This window comes from Pseudochaenichthys georgianus, chromosome 6 (assembly GCF_902827115.2).
Source record: "Pseudochaenichthys georgianus chromosome 6, fPseGeo1.2, whole genome shotgun sequence".
NCBI classification, from domain to species: Eukaryota; Metazoa; Chordata; class Actinopteri; order Perciformes; family Channichthyidae; genus Pseudochaenichthys; species Pseudochaenichthys georgianus.
The window spans coordinates 42,361,969-42,388,371 of record NC_047508.1 but is presented as its reverse complement, the minus strand read 5'-3'; the positions used below and the strand labels follow the sequence as shown (position 1 = coordinate 42,388,371).

Sequence of the window (26,403 nt, the reverse complement as noted above, 5' to 3'; positions counted from 1 at the left end):
GCATTACGCAAGCATCGACGCGGGGTTACGTCACAGCATCAACCTGGCGTTACATCCCTATGGTTACATCCCTATGGTTACATCACTGCCTCACGCGGCACACCTGCGAAATCTGAATCTGTACATCTGTGTGTATACATGAATAAATACATGTGTGAGTACATATAAGTGTGTGTTTATGTTTATAAATGAATAAATGTGTGTGTGTATATATATATATATATATATATATAAACAGTATCATTAAATAATGCTGTGTGTGTATAAATGAATGAATACATCTGTGTATATTTATGAATAAATACATGTGTGAGTACATATAAGTGTGTGTGTATATGAATAAATGTATATATAAAATAGTATCATTAAATAAATATATATATAAAATAGTATCATTAAATAATGCTGTCAGATAAATGAAGTACACATTATACACAATATTCTGCACTTACACCAGCTGATAAGATATTTAAAACGTCTTTTGTTTGTCCTGAAAACGACATTTGAGAAAACACCAGTAATACAATCTCAGGACTCTTCGATATGGCTTTGATTACAGGATCGTTTACTTTCAGTCAACAAATCCTTTGGAACACCGCGACTGCTATAACTGCCGAAGAAGAAGTCTGACGCTATCGCGTAGAGCTACGTTCTTGCGTAATGCGGAAGTGGGCGTGGTTAAATCTAAATTGGGTTGGAATAACGATAGACGCTGTCGGGCTGGGTTAAGCCCCCGATGTTACTATCCAAGCATTGTCCCTGTCTGGATCTTTAATGTGAAGTTGCTTCTTTTACAAATTATTGAAATGTCCCACCCTGCTCTGAGTCTGTTCCCCAGGACACCCCACCAAATCATTCGGAGACCTGCCCCTGCATGCAGCATGCGCCAGTTGACAAAGTAAAGATATATAATGGAGTAGGCTTATGCCAAAAGGCTCTTAGGAATTCTGTGCTTTCAAATATGAGCAGGTCTTCCTTGAAAAAGAGATCAATGATCCCAATGGGATTTATCTGTATCAATAAAGGTTTGAAATGAAGTAAGACCTCCCTGCTAAATCAACACACATGATTTACTCTCCCGCCCTCTTCCTGTCTTTTGTTTGATGAAGTAAAATGCGAATGAATTACTTCTAATAAGTGTAGTACTACATTCCTACTCCCTTGACTTCTATAGCTCTTAATATTTCAGCAATATTTCAGTTTATGTTCACAATTTTCCGCACATTCAGAACATATCCTAAAATATCAGTGTTCTTTGAGCAGATGTAAATAGAGTCAACGTATTTAGCAAATTAAATCAAATCAAATCAAGTTTTATTTCACATTTAAAAGCGATTTTTGGTCGAGCCAAAGTGCTGTACATGTAATAAAAACACATTATAAGATTGTAAGGATAATAAAATCCTAATGAATCAGCCCTGTTGTAGCCTGGGACGTGGAAGCCTTTACCCTGAAAGCATACAATAACATCTCTGAGCGGTGCTAGCCCTGGCCTTCAGGGCCCTACACAGAGCAAGGGGCCCTCCTATCCGATCCGATTAAAACTGTTTGTCACATCGTCTAAGAGTCAGCATCAGGCCCAGTCCTACTGACTTCCCTGATTACTTTATATACATTTTCAATGATAACATACGATATATTCTATGGCGTGGCTAAATGCTTGATGGTTATTAAATACTCAGATATGAGCATATATGTCGAGCATGCCCGGCTAATGAAATATGATATATGTAATATTTATTCAATAGTCGATCTTGCATAAATTCACAGTTGTACATTTTTTTTCTCTCTTACCAAGGAGCTTCCTTAGCAGCATATGAACGGGCCGTGGATTAATCCTCAGAACCTATGCCTTATTAAAGTGTGTAACCTGATTCTGTTCATTGTGTTCATTCAGCTTTAACACAGGCGTGCAAAGTACACAACCAGGAGAGGCAGGGCTAAGCGCTGAGCTTCACTTTGAAGCAGGTCAACCGGCTTGCCTCTTGACTTCAGTCCATGTTTGCTTCCATCCTCCTGCTGTGTGTCTTTGAGGTCTTCATCCTCCTTCAACTCAAATCCCGGAGGCCCAAACACTTTCCACCGGGACCCTCTCCCCTTCCAATACTTTTGGAACTGAGTCTAGATAACCCCCTGAGGGACTTTGAGAGGGTAAGAAACACACACTCAAATAAATGATATTGTGCTTCCGATGCTTTAAATCGTTCTGGGATTGTGGTTTAAACTGTAAATAGTACTTAACACTTGTCTGGATTTGATCAAGACTTGTGGCCACTGTGCTGCTTTTCCTGCGAGTGAGTTTCAATAATTACTGTGGTGCTGCACGATGAGACTAATGACTGGTGCTGCACTATGAGATATGAATAAAATATGTTGGCTATTAGTGTACAATACATGTGAAAGCCACTCAAATCAGAGCCCTCTACACAGAGCTTTCCAGTGTACAGATGACTAGAAACAGGCTTTTCAGACACTGCAGTGATTACATCGCACCATGCCTATCTGTGTGCCTTCTGTGCACTGGCCTATAGCCAGTCAGTGGTACAGGCCATACATGTTGGGCGTTTCCTAACTTACACACAATAGAGTGCCACAGTGATGCGTCCTATCAATCAATCAATAAATCAATCAATCAATCAATCAATCAATGTTTATTTATATAGCCCAATATCACCGATGTTACATTTGTCTCAGTGGTCTTCACAGTGTGTACAGAATATCAGTATGACAATACGACACCCTCTGTCCTCAGACCCTCTGTCCTTAGACCCTCTGTCCTTAGACCCTATGTCCTTAGACCCTCTGTCCTTAGACCCTCACATCGTACAAGGAAACACTTCCGAAGAAAACCCACAGTTTAAAGGGAAACATGGGAGAAACCTCAGAGAGAGCAACAGAGGAGGGATCCCTCTCCCAGGACGGACAGACGTGCAATAGATGCCGTGTGTAAATTGAAAAGATAATACATTTGCAACATAGGTAGTGCGAATGTTTGGAAATGCATGTGTGTATAATAGGAAGATGAATCCACGAGGATATCCATCCAGGACCACAGCCACGACTCAAGATCCAGGACACAGGACCATTCATGACTCCGGATCCCGGCGTATATAGACACCAAAAAGAAAGACATGTGGGGAAGCTGGGTTAATCGGATCATGAGAGTACACAGGTATAGACAGAGAGAAGGAAGAAGTAAGATGTCCCCCGACAAACTAAGCAAAACTAGGGGCTGAATCTAATCTAATTTAGATCCTAGAACCCGGAAATAAGTTAACATTTTACCACTTCCGGTTCCTTCGACAAAAAGCAATTTCTCATAGGATTTTGGAACATATCTGGAAATAAGCTCTGTGGTTGAGACACATTTAAGAGACGGATCACATTACCTCGTGATAAGTCAATATTTGGGACGAGTTTATGGGACCTCTACTGCCAAAGAGTTCGCCACACATTGTAGGTTAAAGGGGAATCGTGTTGTGGTGCTCAATGCATCGAATAATTAATTTAAAAAACAGAATCCTCCATTTACGTATATGTCTGGAGTTCAAACTAAATTCCACCCCAGCAGTCCATGGCTGAAGTCTTAGTTGTAATCTCGATAATCCAACACGATGCACAACATTGCATCATTTAGCAATTTATTTAGCCTCGCATGTACACTGAAATGACTTTCACTGCACACTAGTTGTCATACTGTCCTTTTAGTTTTTTATCTTGTTCATTTCCCTACATGTACCTGTATCGTTAAAGATGGAAGTTAGTGGAGGAATGTGTTTTACTGTGGTGAAAAAATCTTATGTATGTATTTCGAAAACACCGACATATTATCTTGTTGTCCCCCAGCTGAGGAACACCTATGGAAATGTGTGTTTCTCGGTACCAAAGCAGCTGTTGTCATCAATGGGAAGAAGGCCATGAAGGATGCTCTAGTGACCAAGGGCATTGACTTTGCTGGAAGACCACAAGATCTGTTTGTCAAAGACAGCACTGAGAGAAAAGGTAAAACAGACATGATGTCACAAAGGGCAGATATCGTATCACTAAACTTACATTTGGAATTAGACACCATCCTATCTGACATCCCTGAAAACTGGCCCTTCGGTGACTGTAGCATCAAGGCAGAGAAGTCATCTGACTTACTTCTTCTTCTCACATCCTTTGCACTTTCTCTGTCTAATTCCCACCTTCTTACTAAGCTGGCCACGCCTTGATCTCTACCTCAAACCTCTTTGTAGCCCCCCCCCCTATTCATATCCTACTCTCTCCACTTATCCAAACACGACTAACATATCTCCTCTAATACTATACTTGTGTGACATAATCTTCACTCCCTCTCTCACTTCTCTCTGGCTTAATGTATAATAATAATAATAATAATACATTTTATTTATATAGCGCTTTTCACAACTCAAAGACGCTTTACAGTATGAGGGAGGGTAGACAAACAAGGACAGGCAAACAAGTAAGTATAGTAAAATAAAAAGGTAATAATATACATATAATAATAATAATAATATATAATATAATAATATTCATACATAATAATATAATAAATAATGTATGCTCCCAGGCGTCCCTACATCTGATTTCTTCTCAGTCATGCCTCCTAAATATGCTGCAAGACTGAAGTTCCCAAACTACACCGCTCGATTGCTTCCTTCAGTGGCTGCCCTGTCTGTTTTAAGAAGCCAATACCAATGCTGTGAATGGATCCGGTACTTCCTACAACATGTGCACTTGCTTTGCATCAGCCAATCAAATCCTTACTCCGTCACTGTGACTAGGACGAAGGCCCCTTTAACCAAAACACACCTGCTTTGATCCTGGCTTGAAAATGACATAACAAGCTTCCCAGTGATATCAGAGCACATACAATTCTACAGACCTTCAGTTGCAGACTGAAAATCCGCCTGCTTAATTCATTAGAATATATATACTTCTCACTTCTGTACCTAGCACTCAGAAAGGGTTGGCTTATTTGAAGCTAATGTGGTTGCACTGACAATGTTTTGTCTTATTGAAAGTTAAAGGGGACCTATCATGCAAAATGCACTTTGTGATGTCTTTTATACATGAACATGTGTCCCCGGTGTGTCGGGGAACTCACGCAGCGTCAGAAAATAAAACCCTCTCTCTTTTCCTCCGTACCCAAATCTTTTAAAAACGGGGAACAACGGAGCTGATCCAGATTTGCTGCCCGGACCCACAGAGAGTTGCTATCAGAAACAATGCCTGACGTCTTTTGGACGTAATCTCGTCTTTGTTTACATTAGCCTCGCTAACACTCAGAGCTAACCTGTACTGGAGAGCACGTGTTTAAAAAGCAGGACATAAAAAAAGGAACTCACCTTGTGATAAACCCGCAAGAGAAAAAGCATTTGAGCTCCATACTGTTTCAGGAATAATCCTTGATGTGGTTTAGAACAGGATGGCGTTTTATCACAGCAGAATTTTACTTTATCTCCGGTAGAATTCTGATCAGGCATTAGCTCCGCCTCCTCTTTTTTTAAGGACCCAAAATCCGCGTTTCTCTATCAGGGCTGGAATAGAGGGGCATAGCTACAATGGTATAGGTATGGCCCTACAATATATGTTTCCAATATAGCATAATAGGTCCACTTTAATCTACTTTCAGGATTCTTGCGTGTTCGTATTCGTTTCTCCATGGTTCAATGCAAGTTGATAAAAAGCCTCAGCGATCTGTGAGTTCACACTCTTTTTGCCTCTTCACATGTTCTAGGATTAATTCTGGCAGATTATGGCCAGCGTTGGAAGGATCCCCGTCGCTTTGCTCTTATGACTTTAAGGAACTTTGGTCTTGGGAAGAATTCCATGGAGGAGAGGATTCATGGAGAGATTAAATACATTACCGATGATCTGGAAAAGAGCATTGGTAGGTCATCTGGGGGTCCACTGTCCTTCCTTGTATCGTAGGGTGAACCTTAATCAGTGGCACCACAAATTCTTGATGATTGTAATTCAAAGTGGATTTTGATTTACGTCATACATTTCCATTAATGTTGTATTTTTGCGTTTTACATTTGGTCTTTTTCAGGGAAATCCTATAGCCCTCAGCTCATGTTTCATAACGCAGCCTCCAACATCATCTGCCAGGTCCTGTTTGGTCAGCGCTACGAGTATGACGATGAGTTCATCGGAGTGATTGTGAAGTGCTTCACCGATATTGCCAAGTTAGCCAATGGACCATGCTATGGTGAGCCAAAGCATGTTTGGGCCTTTAGAGGAGTCTAACGGAGCGTCCACACTACAGCTTCAAAAATAGCTTGGAGCTGGGCGTGTCTGGAGCTTGGGGATTTTTTGCGAGCAACGCGACCAACAACCAATCACATGAATCTCCCGCCCCCGACATACAAAGCAAAAACCCCCGGGGATTTTATGCGAGCAATATATATATATATATATATATAAACTCCCCAAACAGGCGAAAACCTACCAGTTTCCCCCACTGTCTCTGCCACCTCCCTCCATGCCTGGTTCCTCCGGTTTGTATCCCGGGAGGTGAAGAGGGTCTGGTCATACAAAACCGGGTGATTGCTACGGCGATAATTAGTTTCTCCTCCGACTTTTTTTGAAATATAGAAATGAACGGCGGGATATCTCTCCCAGCTTAGACGCGGTTTGATTGGCTAGGGCTTGAGCTGTCAGATTTTCAGAAACGGGATTTGATTGGCTGGCGCTGGCTACGCCGGAGACGGACCGCTCTGCTACCCACAATTCAGTTCGGTGAAAAGCGAGGCAACGTGACGTCACCCCATTCAAAGTGAATGGGCAGACGCGTTGGAAACCGTTTTTGAAGCTGTAGTGTGGACGGCCCGTTAGACTAAAATGTCTACAGCTTGCAGTGTTTCAGACTAAAAGCTTTTTAGCATGCTTTTGTATCGATGTTTGCCAGTTATAATGTGCTTCGTTAATTAAACCAAACAGAAAAGACAACTGAACCTAATGGAAGTGTCATGTCTTAAAGATGGTTTCGAAGGAGAAATTCAAATGTTGACCTTCTGAAACAGGTGGACATTTCCATTAGTTTACATTTTTTAAAAAATGTAAAATTTTTTTTTTTAATTTATTAGTTTAAAAAAAATTATGAAATATTGTATTGATCTTTTCTTCAACCTTACTTTAAACCAGTGGTTCTCAAACTTTTTCTGTCATCCCCCACTTTGAACAGGTGGGCCTTTTCAAGCCCCACCTGTTCCTCATCGCTCCAATCAAATGGTAGGCCAAGCTTAACATTGTCAAATGTATCGTTCTATAACAGGGGTCTCCAACTTTTTTTAGGATGAGGGCTACTTTCAAAAAATAAAACAAGTCGTGAGCTACTTTTACTCCTCTTTTTGTTTTTTTGCATTTTGTGTATATATTTAGCACATTTTAACATTATTATGTGCACTTTGAGCTAGGGCTGCTCAATTAATCGTATTTTTTTAAATAGGTTTTTCAGTTGAATTATACTTAAAGTTCAGGGTAATCAACTGTTATAAACTTAACCACATATGTATAACTGAACTCATGATGTCTGTACCTTGGCAATTAAGTTATTGCTGAAAAACCCCGTACTTGTTGAGTAATTTAGGCCTTGTAACTAATTCACCACCACTTACTATGGTTTGATCTTGCTTGAAGTAAATATATCGCCACTTTCCTTGTTGTTCGGAGTTTGATACTTTATGGTTTTTGCACTTATTGTAAGTTGCTTTGGATAAAAGCATCAGCTCAATGACATAATGTAAAATGATTCATGTCCCCTTAATAAGATAGTATTTCTTAACCCACACCATGATGTTTTCCAGAACCAGACAAGTTGTTTTTGTGCCTTAATCTCAACAAACCTTTATTTTAGAGTTGGGACACCGTATGTGTTTTTAAAACAGGTTTTACTATATGTATACTTACTACCATTTACCTTTGTATTCAAATGACATACTTTGATATGTATTAACCTTTGCATCCAAATGTCTTGTTTGGATATGCAAACTTAGCATACTCACATGCTTTTATATGTAATTGATTTATATAAGATCAAATGTTGGTGGTCTTTCATGGTTTGAGTCTGGTGTGCAAGATAATTTAAATGTTGTGCATTCAAAAATAAACAGCCATTTTAACAACATCAGTCTTTCCATTGTCTATCATTAAACACAAATACAATATTTAAATAAATACATTTCCAATGCGTTAGGGACTGTCAGTTCTTAACTGCAGCCTGCAAAACAGATACACTTAAAGGGGACTGTTGTGGCGATTCAGCACTCACAACAGGAAGGAATGAAACGGAGAGGGATAAAACAATTATTATTTCGTTGTACAACAATCAATAATAACGAGGGAAACATTACCTCTGCTCTCATGTGCTTTATATGTAAAACACACACTTGAAGCAGCGTACGTGGCAGAGATGTTCAAACCTTATACAGTCATACATGTTGCATCCTCTGAGTTTCACATGATCCCAGATTGCATGACCTTATTGAGCAGCTTCCACACACGTCAATGTATACAACTGCTGGTAAAAAGAGTTGCAGCTGATTGCCTATAGATGGGCCTCCTTCCAGCAAACCAAATGAACACACCGTCCACGATACTGTAGCTTACACAATGTGACATTAATGAATATACCAGAAATACGCTGTAATAAACATCCTGCTATAACAGAACCTGTCATACAAAATGCACTTTTTGATGTCTTTTCTACATCAACATGCGTCAGAAAATAAAGCCCTCTCTCTTTTCCTCCGTACCCAAATCTCTAAAAACGGGGAACGACGGAGCTGATCCAGATTTGCGTCCGATACGACGTAACATCTGAAATGTGGACCCACGGGCCAATCAGAAACGCTGCTATCAGAAACAATGCCCGACTGTTTTGGACGTAATATGGTCGGTGTTTACATTAGCATCGCTAACACTCAGAGCTAACCTGTACTGGAGAGCATGTGTGTGAAGAAGCAGGAAGTAAAAAGGAACTCACCTTGTGGTATAACCGGCAAGAGAGAAAGCCTTTGAGCTCCAGACTGTTTCAGATCCTTGATAATCCATGATATGGCGTTTCATCACGGCAGCATTTAGTTTAGACGGTAGCTGCCGGGTCCCGCATGAGCTCAGACCCCTCCTTTGTTTTTTAAAGCTTTATCCCCAAATCAGCACTTTAGAAACAGGAAGTGAAACAGAGGGATATGAGGCGTGGCTAGAATGGGTTATCTGTTTGGTATTTTGAGCAAAACACTTCCTAGACATGTTTTTTATATATTTGTATATATCTGAGACCTGTGCTATGTCCTACAAATAGCACGATAGGTGACCTTTAAAGCAGCAGTAACAACAATGTGTAAAAGTTAACAGCTTTAACCAATACACTAATATTGTCACATCCATCCTCAACCACTGTTTCTAGCATTTAAAGGAAGGCAAATCATTTTAGGTGAACACTTTGTCTTTTCCTCCTCATCGTTTGGGCATTTAGAATATTGTGTGTTAGTGCAATATAATAACATTCATCAGACCATGTTATTATTAACACACTCAGGCTTCTGCAGTGTTTTAAAGCTTAGGGGGAAAAGATGAGGACAACAGTTATTGAATGGCTCCCTCAAGTGGGAAATGTTGGGAACAGGATTTTATGTTCAATGTGAGTTTAAACCTTAAAAGTGGGGTAGGTAATTCACTTCCGAAACACGGTTTGTTATATTCCATGGAATGCTCTTAACACCCCGACAGCAATGAATATCTGAAGTGCTTTGACAATAAATACATAAAAACATTTCATCAGTGGAAGCCGTGGCGCTGTAAAAAGCACGACCAGTCATCTGAGTCGGCTAAAGTAACTGGATGGCCTACCTGCCTGTCAGCCTTCCATCGGGGCACAAACTCATCTCGTGCCCTCATTGGTCATGTGCGCGTGTGTGTTGGAGGAGGGGCTCTGTGATGAAGTCTGAAGGAAGGGGCAGATTATTTTTGGCTGCGTACTTTCAAATTCAAGCGCACTCGAGCTGGTTTCTCCATTCTTAACTACCTACCTTTAAGCCTTGACATGCGCATAAAACAGATATATTAGTTGGTTTCTATTTCAAGGATAAGATCAAAAAGAAGCCATCCATCTCATTGAGTACATCTCAGACCCCATTTTCTCAATTTAAGGTGATCTCTTAAAGGTAGGGTAGGTCATTTTGGAGAAACCAGCTCGAGATCGCTAGAATTTGAAAATACACAACCGGAAGAAATCTGCCACTTCCTCACAGAGCCCCTCCTCCAACACACACGAACGCCACATGACCAATGAGGGCACGAGGTAAGTGTGTGCCCAGATGGAAGGCTGACAGGCAGGTAGGCCATCCAGTTACTTTAGCCGGCTCAGATGATTGGTCGTGCTTTTTACAGCGCTACGGCTTCTACAGATGATATTTCTTTATGGATTTTTTGTCAAAGCACTTCAGATATTCATTGCTATCGGGATGTTAAAGGGGAAAGGAAACACCAATTACAGTTATAATATTCCGGTAGTTTATTCATTTTACAATGGATATTGATCGTAATATTTATTGTATATGATATTACTCGCCAAAAGAAAATTAATTATCCGCCGGCCGGGTGGGGAATTCCGGGACCAGGCCGCCGCCATTAGGGGAGTCCCAAATGGTGACGTCACTGGCTGTGTTTTCGCTCCACCGGAAGTCAACACAACGTAGCAGATATGGCAGCGATGGAGGAATTTTGCAATGAGATCGACGTTTTGAACGATGAATTTGACTATTCGTCGGGAGATGACATTGATGTGGAAGCATCTACAGCAGGCATCCTCAAAGTACGGACTCCGGTCCGGATCCGGACCGAACCACAACTGTCTCTGGACTCTGAGCAAATTATACTTTTCATATGTATTATCTGTATTATCTGTTATCTGCGAGACATCGCCACAACGCAACGAGTCAAAATGATCCGCTATGTCCATAGACTGCAAACAGCGCTCATCGGACATTTATGAGAGAAAGTCTCTAATGTCCGAGTGCAAGTGAATGCAGCACAAGATGCACGTCATGTAACCCCTCCCCCGGTCCTGGCGCGAGCGTGGACATATGATTGGCGGCGATTTCATTTGAACGGGACGGCGCAAAACGAGAAGCATTCGGACCGAAGCACTGAAGGAATGAGGTATTTGCGGTCTGACAGAGAAGAGACTCTCAGTTTGGCTGTACTCAGCATTGAATCAAAACGCACTAAAGCTGTTGATCTGAATACGTTTGTGAGGCGTGTTGCTGAACAAAATGGTAATCGCCGCATTCAGCTGCAATACACGTCAACTTGATGCTCTGCTCACGGATGAGATGATGACCTTACGTGTAAATATATTTTTTTCTTTGAGGGGGTCTGCCCCCCAAAAACTGTTTAAGTCCTGAGAAAGTCAAATAAGACGGTGTGTACACTGCCCAGCCAAACAAAAGTAACCTCTTTGATTGAACTAGGCCAGTAGGTAAGGACTTTCCACTGGATAACAACTGAAGTATAAAAGAAGGCATGACTGAAGTGATGGAGACCATGTGAAGGCAAACAAAAAGAGGAAATAACAGGTCAAATCAAGCAAACCCCCTCTCAGATTCCACAGCAACCAGAAGAACATAAATACTGGCTGGTGATTTGATTAATCAGCTTTGTGATGGAATAAAAAGTGCACAGTGCATTTCCTTAGCTGTGGGTGAGTCCACTGACACCGCTGACATTGCTCAGTTGCTGGTGTTTGTGAGTTTTCATGACGAGGCAAAGGGGAGTCTGTTGAAGATGTGTTGGGCCTGGCGAACCTCAGTGGACACAAGGGGGCAAGACATTTATAAAGCAATAATGGGAATGCTGAATGAAAGAGAGTGCAGCTGCCTTTATTCATAACTGTGCAGCTCTTACACTGCGACTCTGAGGGGTCAGGCACAGACACAATAACAATGAAAACTGCTGCATACAGATTACTTTTGTTTTTGCAACCTCGTGTTAAGAATCTTGTTGCAATTGTTTAAAAGTTTGAATGACCGTAATAAATGGACCTTTGTCTTATTGAAACATTTATTTTGGACCTTTAAGATTTGTATTTGAGTACCCCTGATCTACAGTTACCAGGCATCCCATGGCCTATGCTTATGAACCGATTCGGTCGAATAGAGTGGCATACGATCCGGAATAAAAAAATTAAAAAAACACAATGCTAACAGTGAGCCTCTGAATTAGCCCCGAGCGAAAATGCTAACCTATTACTGTACCGAAAATCACTCCTAGCTCCCTTATTACTTATCCTAGCCGCACATCCAACACATCGTTTATGATCGCAAGGAGACACAGAATCTAACGGTGCCCACCTCAATACTGAAAGATACAAACTCGCGAGGTTATCCACAAAAACGTACATCAAAACAAGTGGCGCTAGGTACTAACATACGCCAGGCTAACGGCTTACCTTCCTCATTGTCTGATCTAAACTGGTCTTCAATGGCATTACAACGATAAAAACGATGATGTAGTTAATCCATAGGTTAATATCCAATGGGGCTGTGTCCCCTTTGAAATGTTCTGATAATCTATAAGCAATACAACTGCAATTCCGTTATCTGCTGTCCGCTCTGTGCTCCGTGCGCTCTGGGTCCTGCAATACCATCCATCAATAGCAATACTAGCCTTTTTAGGGCTGTTTTCGACAGATGAGCGTGTGTATGCCAGTTTAATTAGTTGAGCTATAGAACACCCCCAATTCTCTATTGTACGTCATAATAGCTACCATTTAGTTTGGACGCGATTGCGTTAATTAATAAGGTCACACTGTGTCAGTAAATACATGTGTGAGCTAGTAATCTGGTAGTGCTGCAATATTTACCTCTCTCTCGGCAGCTGAAGCAACTCGTTTGGTGGCTCGAACTTCACGTTTGTTGACACTGTCATTGTCTTGCGCGGCCGACGTGCTGGGACGGTCGGTGTTCCCGACTGCATACGTTGAGAAATCGAATATTGTGGGAACAGATCCTGGCTTCAAATCCAATGTTTTGTATTGAACCAGGCATCCAGACTGGACTTTGAGCAGCTTCTCATCCTTTAGTGGCAGCCTATGGAAATGTACTTCTTCCTTCTTTGTATAAAATCCATTTGTGCAGCCTGGGGCAATACAATAAACTCCTGACGACGACCGTTTTCTTGTAATGTAAACTACTGGTGCATTGCACGCCATGTTGTTTGTTATTGAGCTTTGGCCCAGGAAGCCGTACCCAATCAGTGACGTCACTGGGAAAGTCCCAGAGCAATGGAAGCGCCCATGGTCATTAGGCACATATTTCAAAAAGTAAATTCGCGTATCTCGATCATTTATATTGGAAATAGACTAGATAAATACATTTCCTAATGGTAATATTGTCGCATGGAAAGCAGTTTGAAAAGTGTTTCCATTTCCCTTTAAGAGCATTCCATGGAATATATCAAAAAGTGTATCTCGAGGCGGTTTCTCAAACTTACCTACCCTTTAATGTAGTTCAACACATTTTGGAAATTCTCTTAATGGTAGTGATGTTTCTCTCTATATTTGTTCAAATATATCATACTGTATAGTTTGTAATAGTTACAATTTGGACAATTAAATAATGTCTAAAAGATCTATTCAAGTTATCAGATCCATGCCTTAGCATTTCGGAATATATTATTCATTGGAATTTATCCACAACTTAAATATCTGTTTTACAATAGAACAGTTAACTCTCAACGATGTTGTTTGGACAGTGGGTCAGTCGGCTTGTTATAGTTCTGCTAGAGCAGTGCATTAAGCTGAGCCATAGCTTCAGAGTGAAGAAAACATGAGCACAGGTTTATTTCTAAATTATATTCAGTGTAATCGTTAAAGGAAACAGTTAATGAGAGACAGCATATCTTCACTCCAAACTTAGTTTATTGCAACACCAAAAGTAAAGGGCGAATCCAGATCACACTATGGTTATTGGAAAGAGGCATGTCGGTAAGTAACATTCAAAAGCACAGGTACTATTGTGTCGAGAGCCCTTCAATGGTGTTTTATTGTAGTTTGTAGATGTTTTATCTGCATGGCCTATACTGTATACTTTCTTGCTTTAATTATATTTTGAGATGTTTAAATACTATTGTTGTTTATTTCTACTCTATGTGCAATGGTCCTTTAACGTTTCCCTTATTCCACCGGACAGGGGTATTTTAGTCAAGCATCTGACCAAAGACTCCCCTCCTTCACAGAGTGGAGCATTGGAAAGCACGTGCTGTATGAAAAGTGCTTTCTAAATACAGCCAGTGATGTACCTGAACGCGTTCAATGAACGATCGTTCATGAACGCGTTCATATTTTGGGCGAACGTGAACTGAACGTACTGTATTTCCGCTAGATGAACGTAATTGAGAACGCGTTCATTCTCAGCGCTGTATAACGGCGTTCAAACGTGCGTTCATTCTCAGCACTGTATTATAACGGCGTTCAAAAGTGTGCCAGATTTCATATGCCTTTCAGCCGAAAACCCAGTTAAAACACACCGTAAACAGGCTTCAAAATAATGCGGAAAACCACCCAATCTGGCAACAGCAAGCTGCCTGTGACGCGTACGCGCCTGTCACCCCTGGCTGTCGCACTAAAATATAAATATACTAAATATATCAGACTCCTCACAACAAACAATGTGGAACCGCGGAACCGGCGAGCATTGAATGAATGAATGAATGAATGAATTAGTATGGACGAAGCCGAGAGCAGCTGCAGCAGCACTCGCTCAGAGTGAGACTCTACGGCAGGGGTGGGGAACCTCCGGCCGTATACGGCCCGCGAGACAATTTGGTACGGCCCTCGAGGTAATTTATAAACACACGCAAAAAATAAAAAAATGAAAGAAATCTAGACCGCAAAAAAATTAAACAAGCGAGTACCTGTTTTTCCTGGCCAAGGTCAGGGTCCTTGAACACAACACGAGCCTAACGTGTCATCACGTGGTATATGTCTCGACTGACAGGGGTGCAGTTCTGACGGAGAGCACCAGAACGCCACTCCAGCGCTTCAGAAATTGCAGTACCGATAAGTCCATACACATGCCGCAGTTTCTGCGTGTCTGTGTCTTTAGTTGTAAGCCCAGTGGCGATCTGCTCATCTGTCATACTATAATAACTGTGTTGTTGTCATTAGCATCTGGTTAGCTAGCTATGCTAACGAATATAAGAAGCTTTGTCTACAACCAGTGAGGTAAAGGCACATCTTTATATGATCATTATAGTTATAAAAAAAATAAGAGAATAAAGTAAACAGGTATAAAATACTATAAGACAGTTATTAATAAAGAAGAATACAGTTTGAAAGGGTAGTGATTTGTCAAATATCCATAAATTAAAAGAAAATCTGCTTACAGTTGTGTTTGGGTGTTGAGAGATGTGTCCATAGATCTCCTAATGTTGCTCTCAAAGTGCAACACATCTTCCCAGGGGAGCATGCCCCCCGGACCCCCCTATAGGAGGTTAGGTCCCCCCCCACTTAAACCATGTTCACATGGATAGGAAACTAAATACATTTGCACACATCTTGTGTCCATAAATTATCTTTCTGTTTTGGTGGTCACGCCACACCCTGCACGTGCATGCATACGCGAGTCATGGTGAGATATCTGGATTAGGAGGTTGCTTTTTCTTTGCACAGAATGAAATGAATGAGCTGTGATTTTAGTTTTTTTAAGCAGAGGTCAATAACTTGTACGGCCCTCTGAGGATATTGTAAAAATTGAAATGGCCCATTAACATCGTACAGGAGACAAATAATAGCTCGCAGCAACGTATTGAAAAAAGAACTATGAACTATAAATTAGTTCATTTTTGAAACCATGAACTTTAGTTCAAAATGTTGAATTATGAACTATGAACTGAACTAGTTCATTTTAAAATATGTGAACTGTGAACTGAACTAGTTCATGTAGAAAGTGAACTTTCCCAACACTGAATACAGCTTTATTGTTATTATCGAGCCAGCAGTGGTAATCTATCACCCTGCATGTATCAGGTCAGTGCCATCAGCTCACCAGTGCCACTGTGCCTCTGTGTTCTCTCGTCCTCCTGTGATGTCTGCTCTGGACCTGAGCTGAGAATCTCTGGACATTTCCGTGCGGGCTTCACTCTGCCAGGACCTGTTGTAACCTGTTCAGGACTCTCTGTTGTGGTTCAGCTTGCCTTGGATGTGTTACTGCACTGATGATGAGTGAAGACTGTTGAGATGATTTTATTTATGTCTGTGTAGAAAAGTTTAATTAGTAGACATGTTTTGTTTTGGGAAGATTACGAAAACTTCAAGGCAGATGCTATTTGCACCCCGGTGTCCGTAGCTAACAATGCTATTTACACCCGGGTGTCAGTAGCTATTGCTAACTGCTATTTACACCCGGGTGTCCGTAGCTAACAATGCTATTTACACCCGGGTGTCAGTAGCTATTACTAACTGCTATTTACACCCGGGTGTCCGTAGCTAACAATGCTATTTACACCCGGGTGTCCGTAGCTATTACTAACTGCTATTTACACCCGGGTGTCCGTAGCTAACAATGATAGAATAGAATTGGGAGGGGTGAAACCCTCTTTAATGGTCACACATGCAGAGCACACAGCACACACAGTGAAATGTGGCCTCTGCATTTAACCCATCATAGTACCAGGAGTCTAATACTAGGAGCAGTGGGCAGCTATTGTACAACACCCGGGGAGCAATGGGAGTCGGGGGTGTCCGGTGCCTTGCTCAAGGGCACCACGGCGGGCAGGAGGTGAACTGAGACCTCTCCAAGTAGCATTCCACACTCCATATAAATATGGTCTGTACAGGGACTTGAACCGGCGACCCTACGGCCCTACATTCCAAGCCCCTACTGACTGAGTCACTGCCGGACGACAATGCTATGTACACCCGGGCGTCCGTAGCTAACAATGCTATTTACACCCGGGTGTCTGTAGCTATTGCTAAAGTTGCTATTTACACCCGGCTGTCCGTAGCTAACAATACTATGTACACCCGGGTGTCTGTAGCTAACTGCTATTTACACCCGGGTGTCTGTAGCTATTGCTAAAGTTGCTATTTACACCCGGCTGTCCGTAGCTAACAATGCTATTTACACCCGGGTGTCCGTAGCTAACAATGCTATTTACACCCCCGGGTGTCTATAGCTAACAATGCTAATACACCCATGTGCCCGTATAGCTAACAATGCTATTTACACCCGGGTGTCTGTAGCTAACAATGCTATTTGTACCCGGGTGTCCGTATAGCTAACAATGCTATTTACACCCGGGTGTCCGTATAGCTAACAATGCTATTTACACCCGGGTGTCTGTAGCTAACTGCTATTTACACCCGGGTGTCCGTAGCTAACAATGCTATTTGCACCCCCGGGTGTCTATAGCTAACAATGCTAATACACCCATGTGTCCGTATAGCTAACAATGCTATTTACACCCGGGTGTCCGTAGCTAACAATACTATTTACACCCGGGTGCAAATAGACACTCCAAAACTGTAACTCTGACCCAAATGTAAGCATATCTTTCTTTTGCATGATTGATTGTGATTTAAATTCATCTTGAAATGATATGCAAACTGGAAATGCAACCTTTAGGCCCAGTTTGTACCTCTCATTCAACATACAGGTTACCATTAGGTTATCTTTTCAAAAACTAAGTTTCTCTTTTTGGAGAACACAAGAATTGCCTTTAGTTCTGAAGGCAATTTTCAGAAAAAACAAATGTGTCACCTAGATAAAGGTTTCAACCAGTTTCCTAAATTCTGACTTTTATTCCTTAAAAGGATAGGCTATACGCATGAGAAGATGAATATGCAATAATGAAATATAATATTAATAAACATACTATATATGTTTTAGTTTTGTTGATGCACTTTCTTTGCTTTGATTAAGAAATTATCAGTGGTTTAAAATACTTAATTTCGCGCCACAGCAGGAGTATGTTTGAAAAATATATATGTGTAGACTTGGGTGTACATTTAGTTTTGGTCTTTTAATGTTTTTGGCCCTGCAGTTCTTACAATACAAATTAGGCAATATGCTTCTAAATATGTGCAAATGCTTGACAAAACCAGGTCCATACCGAAATACTTTTCCCAAATCGGTGTAAAAGAAGTTCACAGCGCCGAGCTCTGACCTTTGAGATGAACTGGAATACCAAATGCTATCGACCAACACTGGTACCCGACCTGACAGTAACCTCGGGGTTAAAAGGCAGAACGTTTCTCTAGTGTGGCTGAAAGATCCTTCCTCGTAGGAGATATCATAGCAGGAGATGCACATGGTTTTAAAAATGCAACATCCACATAAGGTTCCCTTGTCTGTTGAATACCTTTGGCCATTCAATGTAACCATGTGAATAACATTTTTTACATGAGAGGCACAAACTAGGCCTTGGCTTCTACCAGTGTTTGCTCCATAAATTGAAACAAAAACCTCAACTTCTCTTTTGTATCCGTGGTATCCTTAAATCACCCTTGAAAAAATGGGAACAATGAGCCTCTGTTAGCGTGACTCATGAAACATGTGTCTATTTTAAAGCGAGAGTCCAGGACTGCATAATATGTGCGTGCTTTTGGGGGGAAATTAACTTGAATGCAGTCAAGAGACTCCGGCATTGCCCAACGCTTTTATTTGTTTCTCAAGTAACCATGGAAATGTTGTGCCAGGCTCGGGGAAACACGAGAGGCCACAGACTCTGATAGAAATATTTGGAGAGCGCTGCTGCTGGAAATTATTTTTCAGCTGCTCTCGCATTAGCTTCATTCTTATGTACTTTTTCCACGATTATCTGGTTCCTGCAGAACAGATGAATGAAACCAGTCACCACTATGAATCACTACATAATTAGATCTGCTATGACTCAATATCACAAGCAAAAAAAAGAACAAAAAAAAGAACAAAAAATCGTTGTTAAAATCGGACTTTCATGAGAGGCTGGTGATCGGTGATCGGGGGGATAAAAAACAGACACATGCACACTGGATTATATTAAATTTTAATGTGCACAGCGTGATATTGTACAGTAAAAGCAAGGAAGGAAAAAAACAAATATTTTCTTATAAAAATATCACCTTTGGAGCTTAAAAACAGTCCATTCAAGGAACAGGTGCTATAATGTTACCTTCCCTGCGAGAAGACAGCCGGTAGACTGAAGGTGACGAGCTTAGTGTCTCAATACAACATACCCCACCCTCCCCCACCCCTGTCTAAATGCAGAAACCCCACCCAACAGTCCCTCTTGGCACCAATCTCTTGGGAGGGACGCATCAGTGTGACGCTTTTCAGCATCGTGTCCGCAGTGGAGAAGCAGGGGGGCAGAACAATGGGGACGTGATAACAATCAAGAAGACAACAAAGGGGCACAAATATGACAACAAATGCATCCAACATCACACACTCAATCTCACATTATTTGTATTCCAATGCATTAACCTGTGCAAGTACCACAGTGCGTTAAGAAACATCTCCACACAAGCTGGTGTCTGCACATCCAAAGTGCAGAGTGCAAACGTAGCTGCTAGTACTCTACTACCTTTGCACATATAGACAGAAGATCTTCATTAGTATTCACGAACAATACTTTCTCATAGATTAGTGCACTGGAATGAGGCCGTCGCTTCTCGATTGCTGCATAGACAACCATACAGTACATACAGGATATTAAAAACAACGGTATTGAAGTTAAACCCCTCAAAAGTTCTTCATATTCATAGTGTAGGGGGGGGGGGGAAGAAGCGTTCACTATGGAGCATTTAAAAAGAAGCTTCACTGAAGAATGAAAGGCCTACTTTGGTCAGAAAGAGGATTTTCTTTGCAAACATGAAATAACTAACATTCTCTGTCACACTGTCATGAGGGTAATGGGGAGGAAACCTGCACTGGAAACATTTGAGGTGGAGGTGAAGTAAGAAGCGAATGCAGAGTGGCGGTGGCGGACGGCGATTTGTTTGCAAGGCGACGCAGGTGCATGCAGGAACGAGGGCAGGTTCAGTGTGTCAGACTGCTGGGAAGCCAGCGAAGGGTGGAGGTGGGGGGTGGGCGGTGGATTGTGTGGATGTGGAGGTCATGGAGGCCAGAGGGAGGGGTTGTTTCTGTGCTTTTCGGCTTGTTTTGATTTCGCTGAGTCAGATCGACTTTGGCAGCGCTCACTCTTTGTCTCTGCTTTGACCTGACTAAACCCCGACATCCATCCAACCAACCGAACCGCCCCACCCCCACCCAACGGCTCCAAAAAACAAACACGGACAAGCACGAGAGATACACGGCTCTTCAATCAAAGTGATAAGCTCTCCTCAGAAACAGGAAGGAGTTTACATCGTGTGGAAAAACAAAACGGAAAAACAGACTTGCTTGACAACAGTGAAGAATGAAAAAAACAGACAAAATAAAACCCCTGGAGAACGACCCTTTGATTTGTTGTGCCCACCCGTTTGGTAACACCAACACTGGAGAGAAAAAACAGCTTTTGGAAAAAAAGGCGGAGTCAGATGCCATGTGACCACGCCCCTTTATTTCCACACAACCCGCCCCATCTGGAAAAGTCACTCGTTTTCCAGAGGTCCATTTCTTCTTCTGACTTTCCCCTCCTTGTGTGTTGCTCTAGCCCTCCCATCTCCCCTCCCCTCTTTCCGTAAATCCTCCTCCTCTCCTACTACACCTCCTTGGTGGCGCTGATTCTGATGCTGCTCAGGCACTTTCCCATGGCTTCGAATAAGGGGTCGCAGAAGGTGTGAATGCAGATGGAGTAGACGCGGCTGACGCAGTGGATCCCGATCAGGTAGCTCTTGACGCACGGCACCACGGCCCAGATGTGCAGGAAGGACAAGATGGCGAAGAAGATTCCCCAGATCAGCGCCAGGGGGATGCCCACCAGCGCCGTCAGCAGCCGGTAAACCCAGTACTTGGTGACGGTGAAGGTGGTGAAGCTGGCTTTCCACACGCCGTCAAAGCTGTAGACCCCTGGAGGCTCGGCGATTATGTCCTCGAAGTCTATCTGGAGAGGGAGAAGGTGGAAGAGTCAGATAATGTTGGCAAAAAAAATTGTAGATCGACAACACTTCGCTTTGGTCAGCAGGACAACGGCAAAACAACGGGCGTGATTTTTATGGAAATTGGTGGAAAGCGTTTGCCACGAAAGATTCAATCCAAAATGTCAGGACTGAAATACATATTCTTTTCACTTTTATCAACATTTCTCACCAGGGCATATCCTTGAGTGTGTCTTTTAGCTAGCCAAGAAGCGGAACAGATGATGCCGAACAAACTTTGCTGTAACTAACGCAACTTTTATAAGATAGTACGACCAGACACAGATAGGAAAGAGTTAAGATGGGAATGAAAACAAACTTGGTAGATCCAGCTTTGTTTTATATTGATAGGTCTCGTAACTTCTGCAAAGCAGCCAAACGTACACGATTACGGAAAAATAACTGGCTCGATTCTTCGAACATTGGTGAAACATTGACAGCACAACCAGACGCAGACAGGAAGTATTGAGGAGGGAAAGTCTACCTGAAGAGGGAGGAAGTGGGTGAAGAAGAAGTTGGCAAAAACTCTTCTGGTGGTCGTACATCTTGCCTTGTTTTAGATTTGAAAGTCGTAAAGTGTCGTCACCTCCACACATGAGGTTAGCTTTTTGGTTCAGTCTGTTTGTCTTCATGAAAAGTAATTGTACTCTCGTGTCTTTATTCGATAGTAAAGTCAGAAATCGACCGAAAAGGAGGAGAACGGGCAGACAGCATTAAGAAATGGGATCGCAAACTTGGACTACCCTAACCCTAACCCTGCAGTAAATATAACATTTCAACCTCAATGTCATTCACCCTAATTATCTTTGGGCGCAGTAGGAATCTTATGTCCTACGGTAAAACCTTGCGAAGGTTCACTGGAACAGCCATGGATTCATTCCACTAGAGGTAAGTGAAACACTACCATAAATGAAAGGTACATTTTATGTTTTTGTACACAGACGCTCCCAATCGGCCTCATGACTCATCCTACTGACTTCTCAAATACCACCGCCATTTCACAAGGCTCTGAAATTGTGCAAATTAAGTTATTGCAAAGTCTTTCTTGCTGCCGTTCTTTCCCATTATTTCCACACACATCATCTGCTTCACTCCCTGTTGATGTGTCTGTTTTCTGAGATGGAGGGTGGGGCTTGTGATCTCCCCTCGTGGTGACTGGTACACAGTCTAACCACCAACACACGGCCCCGCCCAACACACTGATACACACACTATCTCTGGCATCTGCTGCACTTTCCGAACAGGACCTTTGTGTCCAGTGCATCTTGAACACATCAAACTTCACTAGAAAGAAAGATAGACGCAACATTTTGACCAAAATAGGCAACAAAAACAGTGCTTTTCTGAAGTTAAAGGATAGCCAGATGTAGCCAATAAAACACACCACGTCATTGTATAAAATCCAAATAATTATCAGGCTAAATTGAGTTCCTAGAAGCTTTTACCTTGACTGTTGTAAACACTCAGTGTGTGGTATGTCTCTGCTGGAAAAAGTATGTAGTGCGCGGGGTGGGATGTGGTGCACATGTCTACGAAAGGAAAGCCGCAGAGTTTGGATAACCAGTGAAGGTCAAACAACAGAGAGAATGAAACCTGCAGACACTAAACATGTAACCACAGAAACCAAAAAGGAAGACATCTCCATTCAGTGTTTCATTGTAAATGGATCTTCCTCAACGTCCAATCAAGACGGCACGAACATTGTGCTTCCTTTCACAGTCAACACGCATCTGACAGGCTTTTAAATATGACAATACCAGCAAGTGCCTGCGACCCCTTCAGAGCCGTGGGACACACAGACGCTCCCTCTTGTCGTCTCTGAGTGCTGAGTCAATATTTATTTTACAGTTACTTGGAGACTATGCCTCGGCTACCACAGCAGTTGGGCCACTGGAGGCTAATGGCTGCTACACCAATCATTCACACAGATATTATCCAGCGTCCCACTGACGGTGAAATGGAAAAGTGAAGTGTTTCATTCCTAAGTGAGATACTGTCCACTGTTTGGATAGTTGAAAGGCACATACTTGTATAAGACACAGACTACAAACTGCACAGCATTAAGAAAGTGGCATCGAGTTATATTTTGTAATGCCATACATTCATGCTAACATTGAGAGCTGTATTAAAATAGATTGATGGAAAGACGGCAAAACCTTTGTTGAGACGATAAGACTCGACACATGTTCGTCTGTTAAATATTAAGCAGGATCCAGCAGCTTCGTTTATAGCAGCATACAGATAGGAAGTAAGGAAGTAAGTAAGGAAGGAAGGAAGGAAGGAAGTAAGTAAGTAAGTAAGTAAGGAAGGAAGTAAGTAAGTAAGGAAGTAAGTAAGGAAGTAAGGAAGTAAGGAAGTAAGTAAGTAAGTAAGGAAGTAAGTAAGTAAGTAAGTAAGGAAGTAAGGAAGTAAGTAAGTAAGTAAGGAAGTAAGGAAGGAAGGAAGTAAGTAAGTAAGTAAGTAAGTAAGGAAGTAAGTAAGTAAGTAAGTAAGTAAGTAAGGAAGTAAGTAAGGAAGTAAGTAAGTAAGTAAGGAAGTAAGGAAGGAAGGAAGGAAGTAAGTAAGTAAGTAAGGAAGTAAGGAAGTAAGTAAGGAAGTAAGTAAGTAAGTAAGTAAGGATACACAGCTAGCTCTGGTTTTCCCAAAGGTAGCAACATGTCTGAAGGTCACTTATTAACTAACTGATTGGTTTAATCCATAAAACAACTGGATGGTAAAAAATGTCTCACCGTAAAAAAGACAACTTGATGTTTTTAGACTATGGATTAAACCAATTATAACATTTGGATTTCTCCAGCTGTTCTACCTATTTCCAGTTTATTCTCCTGGCTTTAATTTAAAATCTGTCATATCAATCTTCTGACCTGACTTGGAAGGAGAGTACATGAGCGAATTTCCCTAAAAAAGAACGTGAGTGAGAAATCTGGCAGAGAAGAACAAAGATTGCGGCAAGAGATCTTGTTGTTTTTAGAATTCTAAACACAGATACTGAAGGGGAAAGTTCGAGAAGACGGTTTGCATCTTGAAAGAGGGATTAAGAAAGGATGCCACACTAGAATTAAGAAAATGCTGGATTTACATAAACATCAGACTTTTAGAAACCATTCAAACGTCTAAACAACCGAGCGTTCGGCAGACTATAAAACACATGACCTCTTTTTCGTTATTCATTATGAAGGTCGTGTTTACTTCAACCCTAAATGCCGTACATTGGAGTCAACGTCTTTAACATCCTACTTTTCCTTAAACCTGCGTCTCGTAAGTCCGATTCTCTTCGTCCCAGCAGCAGCATAAAGCTTCCCTCACAGCGCTCACCACCGCCTTGTAGTATAAATCTGGCATCGGCCACAAAACCAGCGCGCCGTCTATTTAATTTTTCCACAGCTACACATTTTAAAGTGGACCCACTCCGCTCCAGTTTCCAGAACTTTGATAGAGACTAAATGAGAGCCTTCTGCAGAGAGGCACAAACAACCACAGCAGGACGGAGCAGAGCTTCGGCGCCACAAAGTAAAGCTGTTTGCTGCTTCTATATCTTAAACTGTTCTGTTTTTAACTTTACGGGACAATGAATTATCCTAAATTGAAGTTTGGGGCATCGAGTCTATGAAAGCATCCCCTTCATGTGCAACAGTGGAACAGCTGGAGGGATTTTTGCTTCTTTGGACCATTTTATTTGACTTTATTGTTGGTTAAATGGACCAATCCGCGGAGCCAGTGGCGGTTCTAGACCAATTTGACTGGGGGGGCCACTGGGGGGCCAGTTATTTTCTGAGGGGGGCTCAATAAATGCAGGACGAAAAAGAGAACTAGACAGTATGAAGTAATTGCGCATAAGAAAACAATGCAATACAGTTATTGGTCTTTGTTTCAGTACACTTATTTATTTCAGATAGATCTTATAGTTATTACCGTTAGCTTCAGCTTAAGTTATAGTGCAATGTTAACACCATATTTATATAAAAATAAAGGCAATGAACAGTTACATCTCTACTTTACATAAGGGTGTCTGCACAATCTCACATTACAGCAACAAAATCCTGCGGTTGCGGTGCAGAGTACCAGAAAATATACATTTAAAAAAATTGTTAGGGGGGCCACAGGGGGGTCAGAGGTCAGTGTTAGGGGGGTACTGGCCCCCTGCCCCCCCCTAGAACCGCCCCTGCGCGGAGCACCTCACACACCAGGATCCCTTGGCTAACTAACAGGGAGTCCCATTGACTTGCATAGAGCACCCTGGTTGGTAATAGACGAGTTGGGATGGCGGAGAAATGCTCTCCGCAGACCCGTTCTCACAGCGTTATAAACCTTCTTCTTTCTCGATATCAAGCCACACTTATTGTTTTACTTCGGCTGTGAGTGTGTGTGTGCTCAGGATGAGTTTCGCTTGTTCTCGCTGTATCGCCGACCCGGAAACCTATCCGCTCCTCGCAGCAACGAGCCTCGCAACGAGCCTCGCAACGTCCCGACCAATCAGAGCACACTGGGCTCACAGGGGGGGGGGGGGGGGCAGGAGCTCCAACAAGGCGTGTAGGACAGAGAGTGAATACACATACTACAGAGATGCCGTGAGAAACCAATGTGAGTTTGGAACATTGAACAATGTAAATCTATTCTAGTCGACCTCAACGATGGAATTATGATCTGTGGAAATGGCCATGACACGGGAGCTTTACGATTTTGGCAAGGACATGACAACAATCTGCTTTAATCCCAAGGTTTATGAAGAGTGTTGTCCAAAGGCAACACGAGTCTTCTACTTTTTGATCAAAGAAAGGATTTTTCTAAAGAAGTGGATCACACACGTCGAGTCCTTATACATACATAATACAGTTATTAAATGAAGAAATGCAATAATTTAAACGTCTACGGTATAACAAAGATACCGTTATGTTGTGTATTGTTTTTACTGCAGAAGCAGTCGATCTAGGTCAGAGTGAGAACAAAAGGAATCCTCTACTTTCTGATCGAAGCAAAGATGCTTTTTAAAGATCAAAAAAGTCGTCGCAATTAAGCAATTATCAAATAAAAACACGCTATAATTTAAGTAAAAGACACACTTCAAACTGTGTCCTCTGTAACTGCGTCCTCCCAGTCATGCTGGTGCAGACCGCATTTCAATCCAAGTTTGATATGAAGTACAGTTGTCTCGGGATGAGCATGTGACTCTCCGGCTCGGCGACTGTATCGTTGAGTACATGAGGCAGAGCTTTATTTCCAGCTCTGTCTTCAGGCCGTCATGTACGCCTGAACAGACACAGTGGGTCTCTGGGGGAGAAGGTCAGAAGGAAGAACAGTAATGGAGTCTTTTGTCGGTTTGGGGCTTATGGCTGTCA

General features: G+C 42.0%; 1 protein-coding gene and 1 pseudogene across 1 annotated transcript in view; one reads left to right on the top strand and one right to left on the bottom strand.

Annotated features, from left to right (window-relative positions):
- The first annotated feature begins 1,998 nt into the window (after nt 1-1,998).
- LOC117448528 (cytochrome P450 2F2-like) lies at nt 1,999-6,255 on the top strand (annotated as a pseudogene).
- A 12,768-nt stretch (nt 6,256-19,023) lies between these two features.
- cav1 (caveolin 1) overlaps nt 19,024-26,403 on the bottom strand; it is a 14,501-nt gene continuing 7,121 nt past the window's right edge. The window contains exon 3 of the mRNA XM_034085270.2: nt 19,024-21,033. Within this exon, the coding sequence (XP_033941161.1) occupies nt 20,692-21,033 (342 nt within the window). The 3' untranslated portion in view covers nt 19,024-20,691. The remainder of the gene's footprint in view (nt 21,034-26,403) is intronic.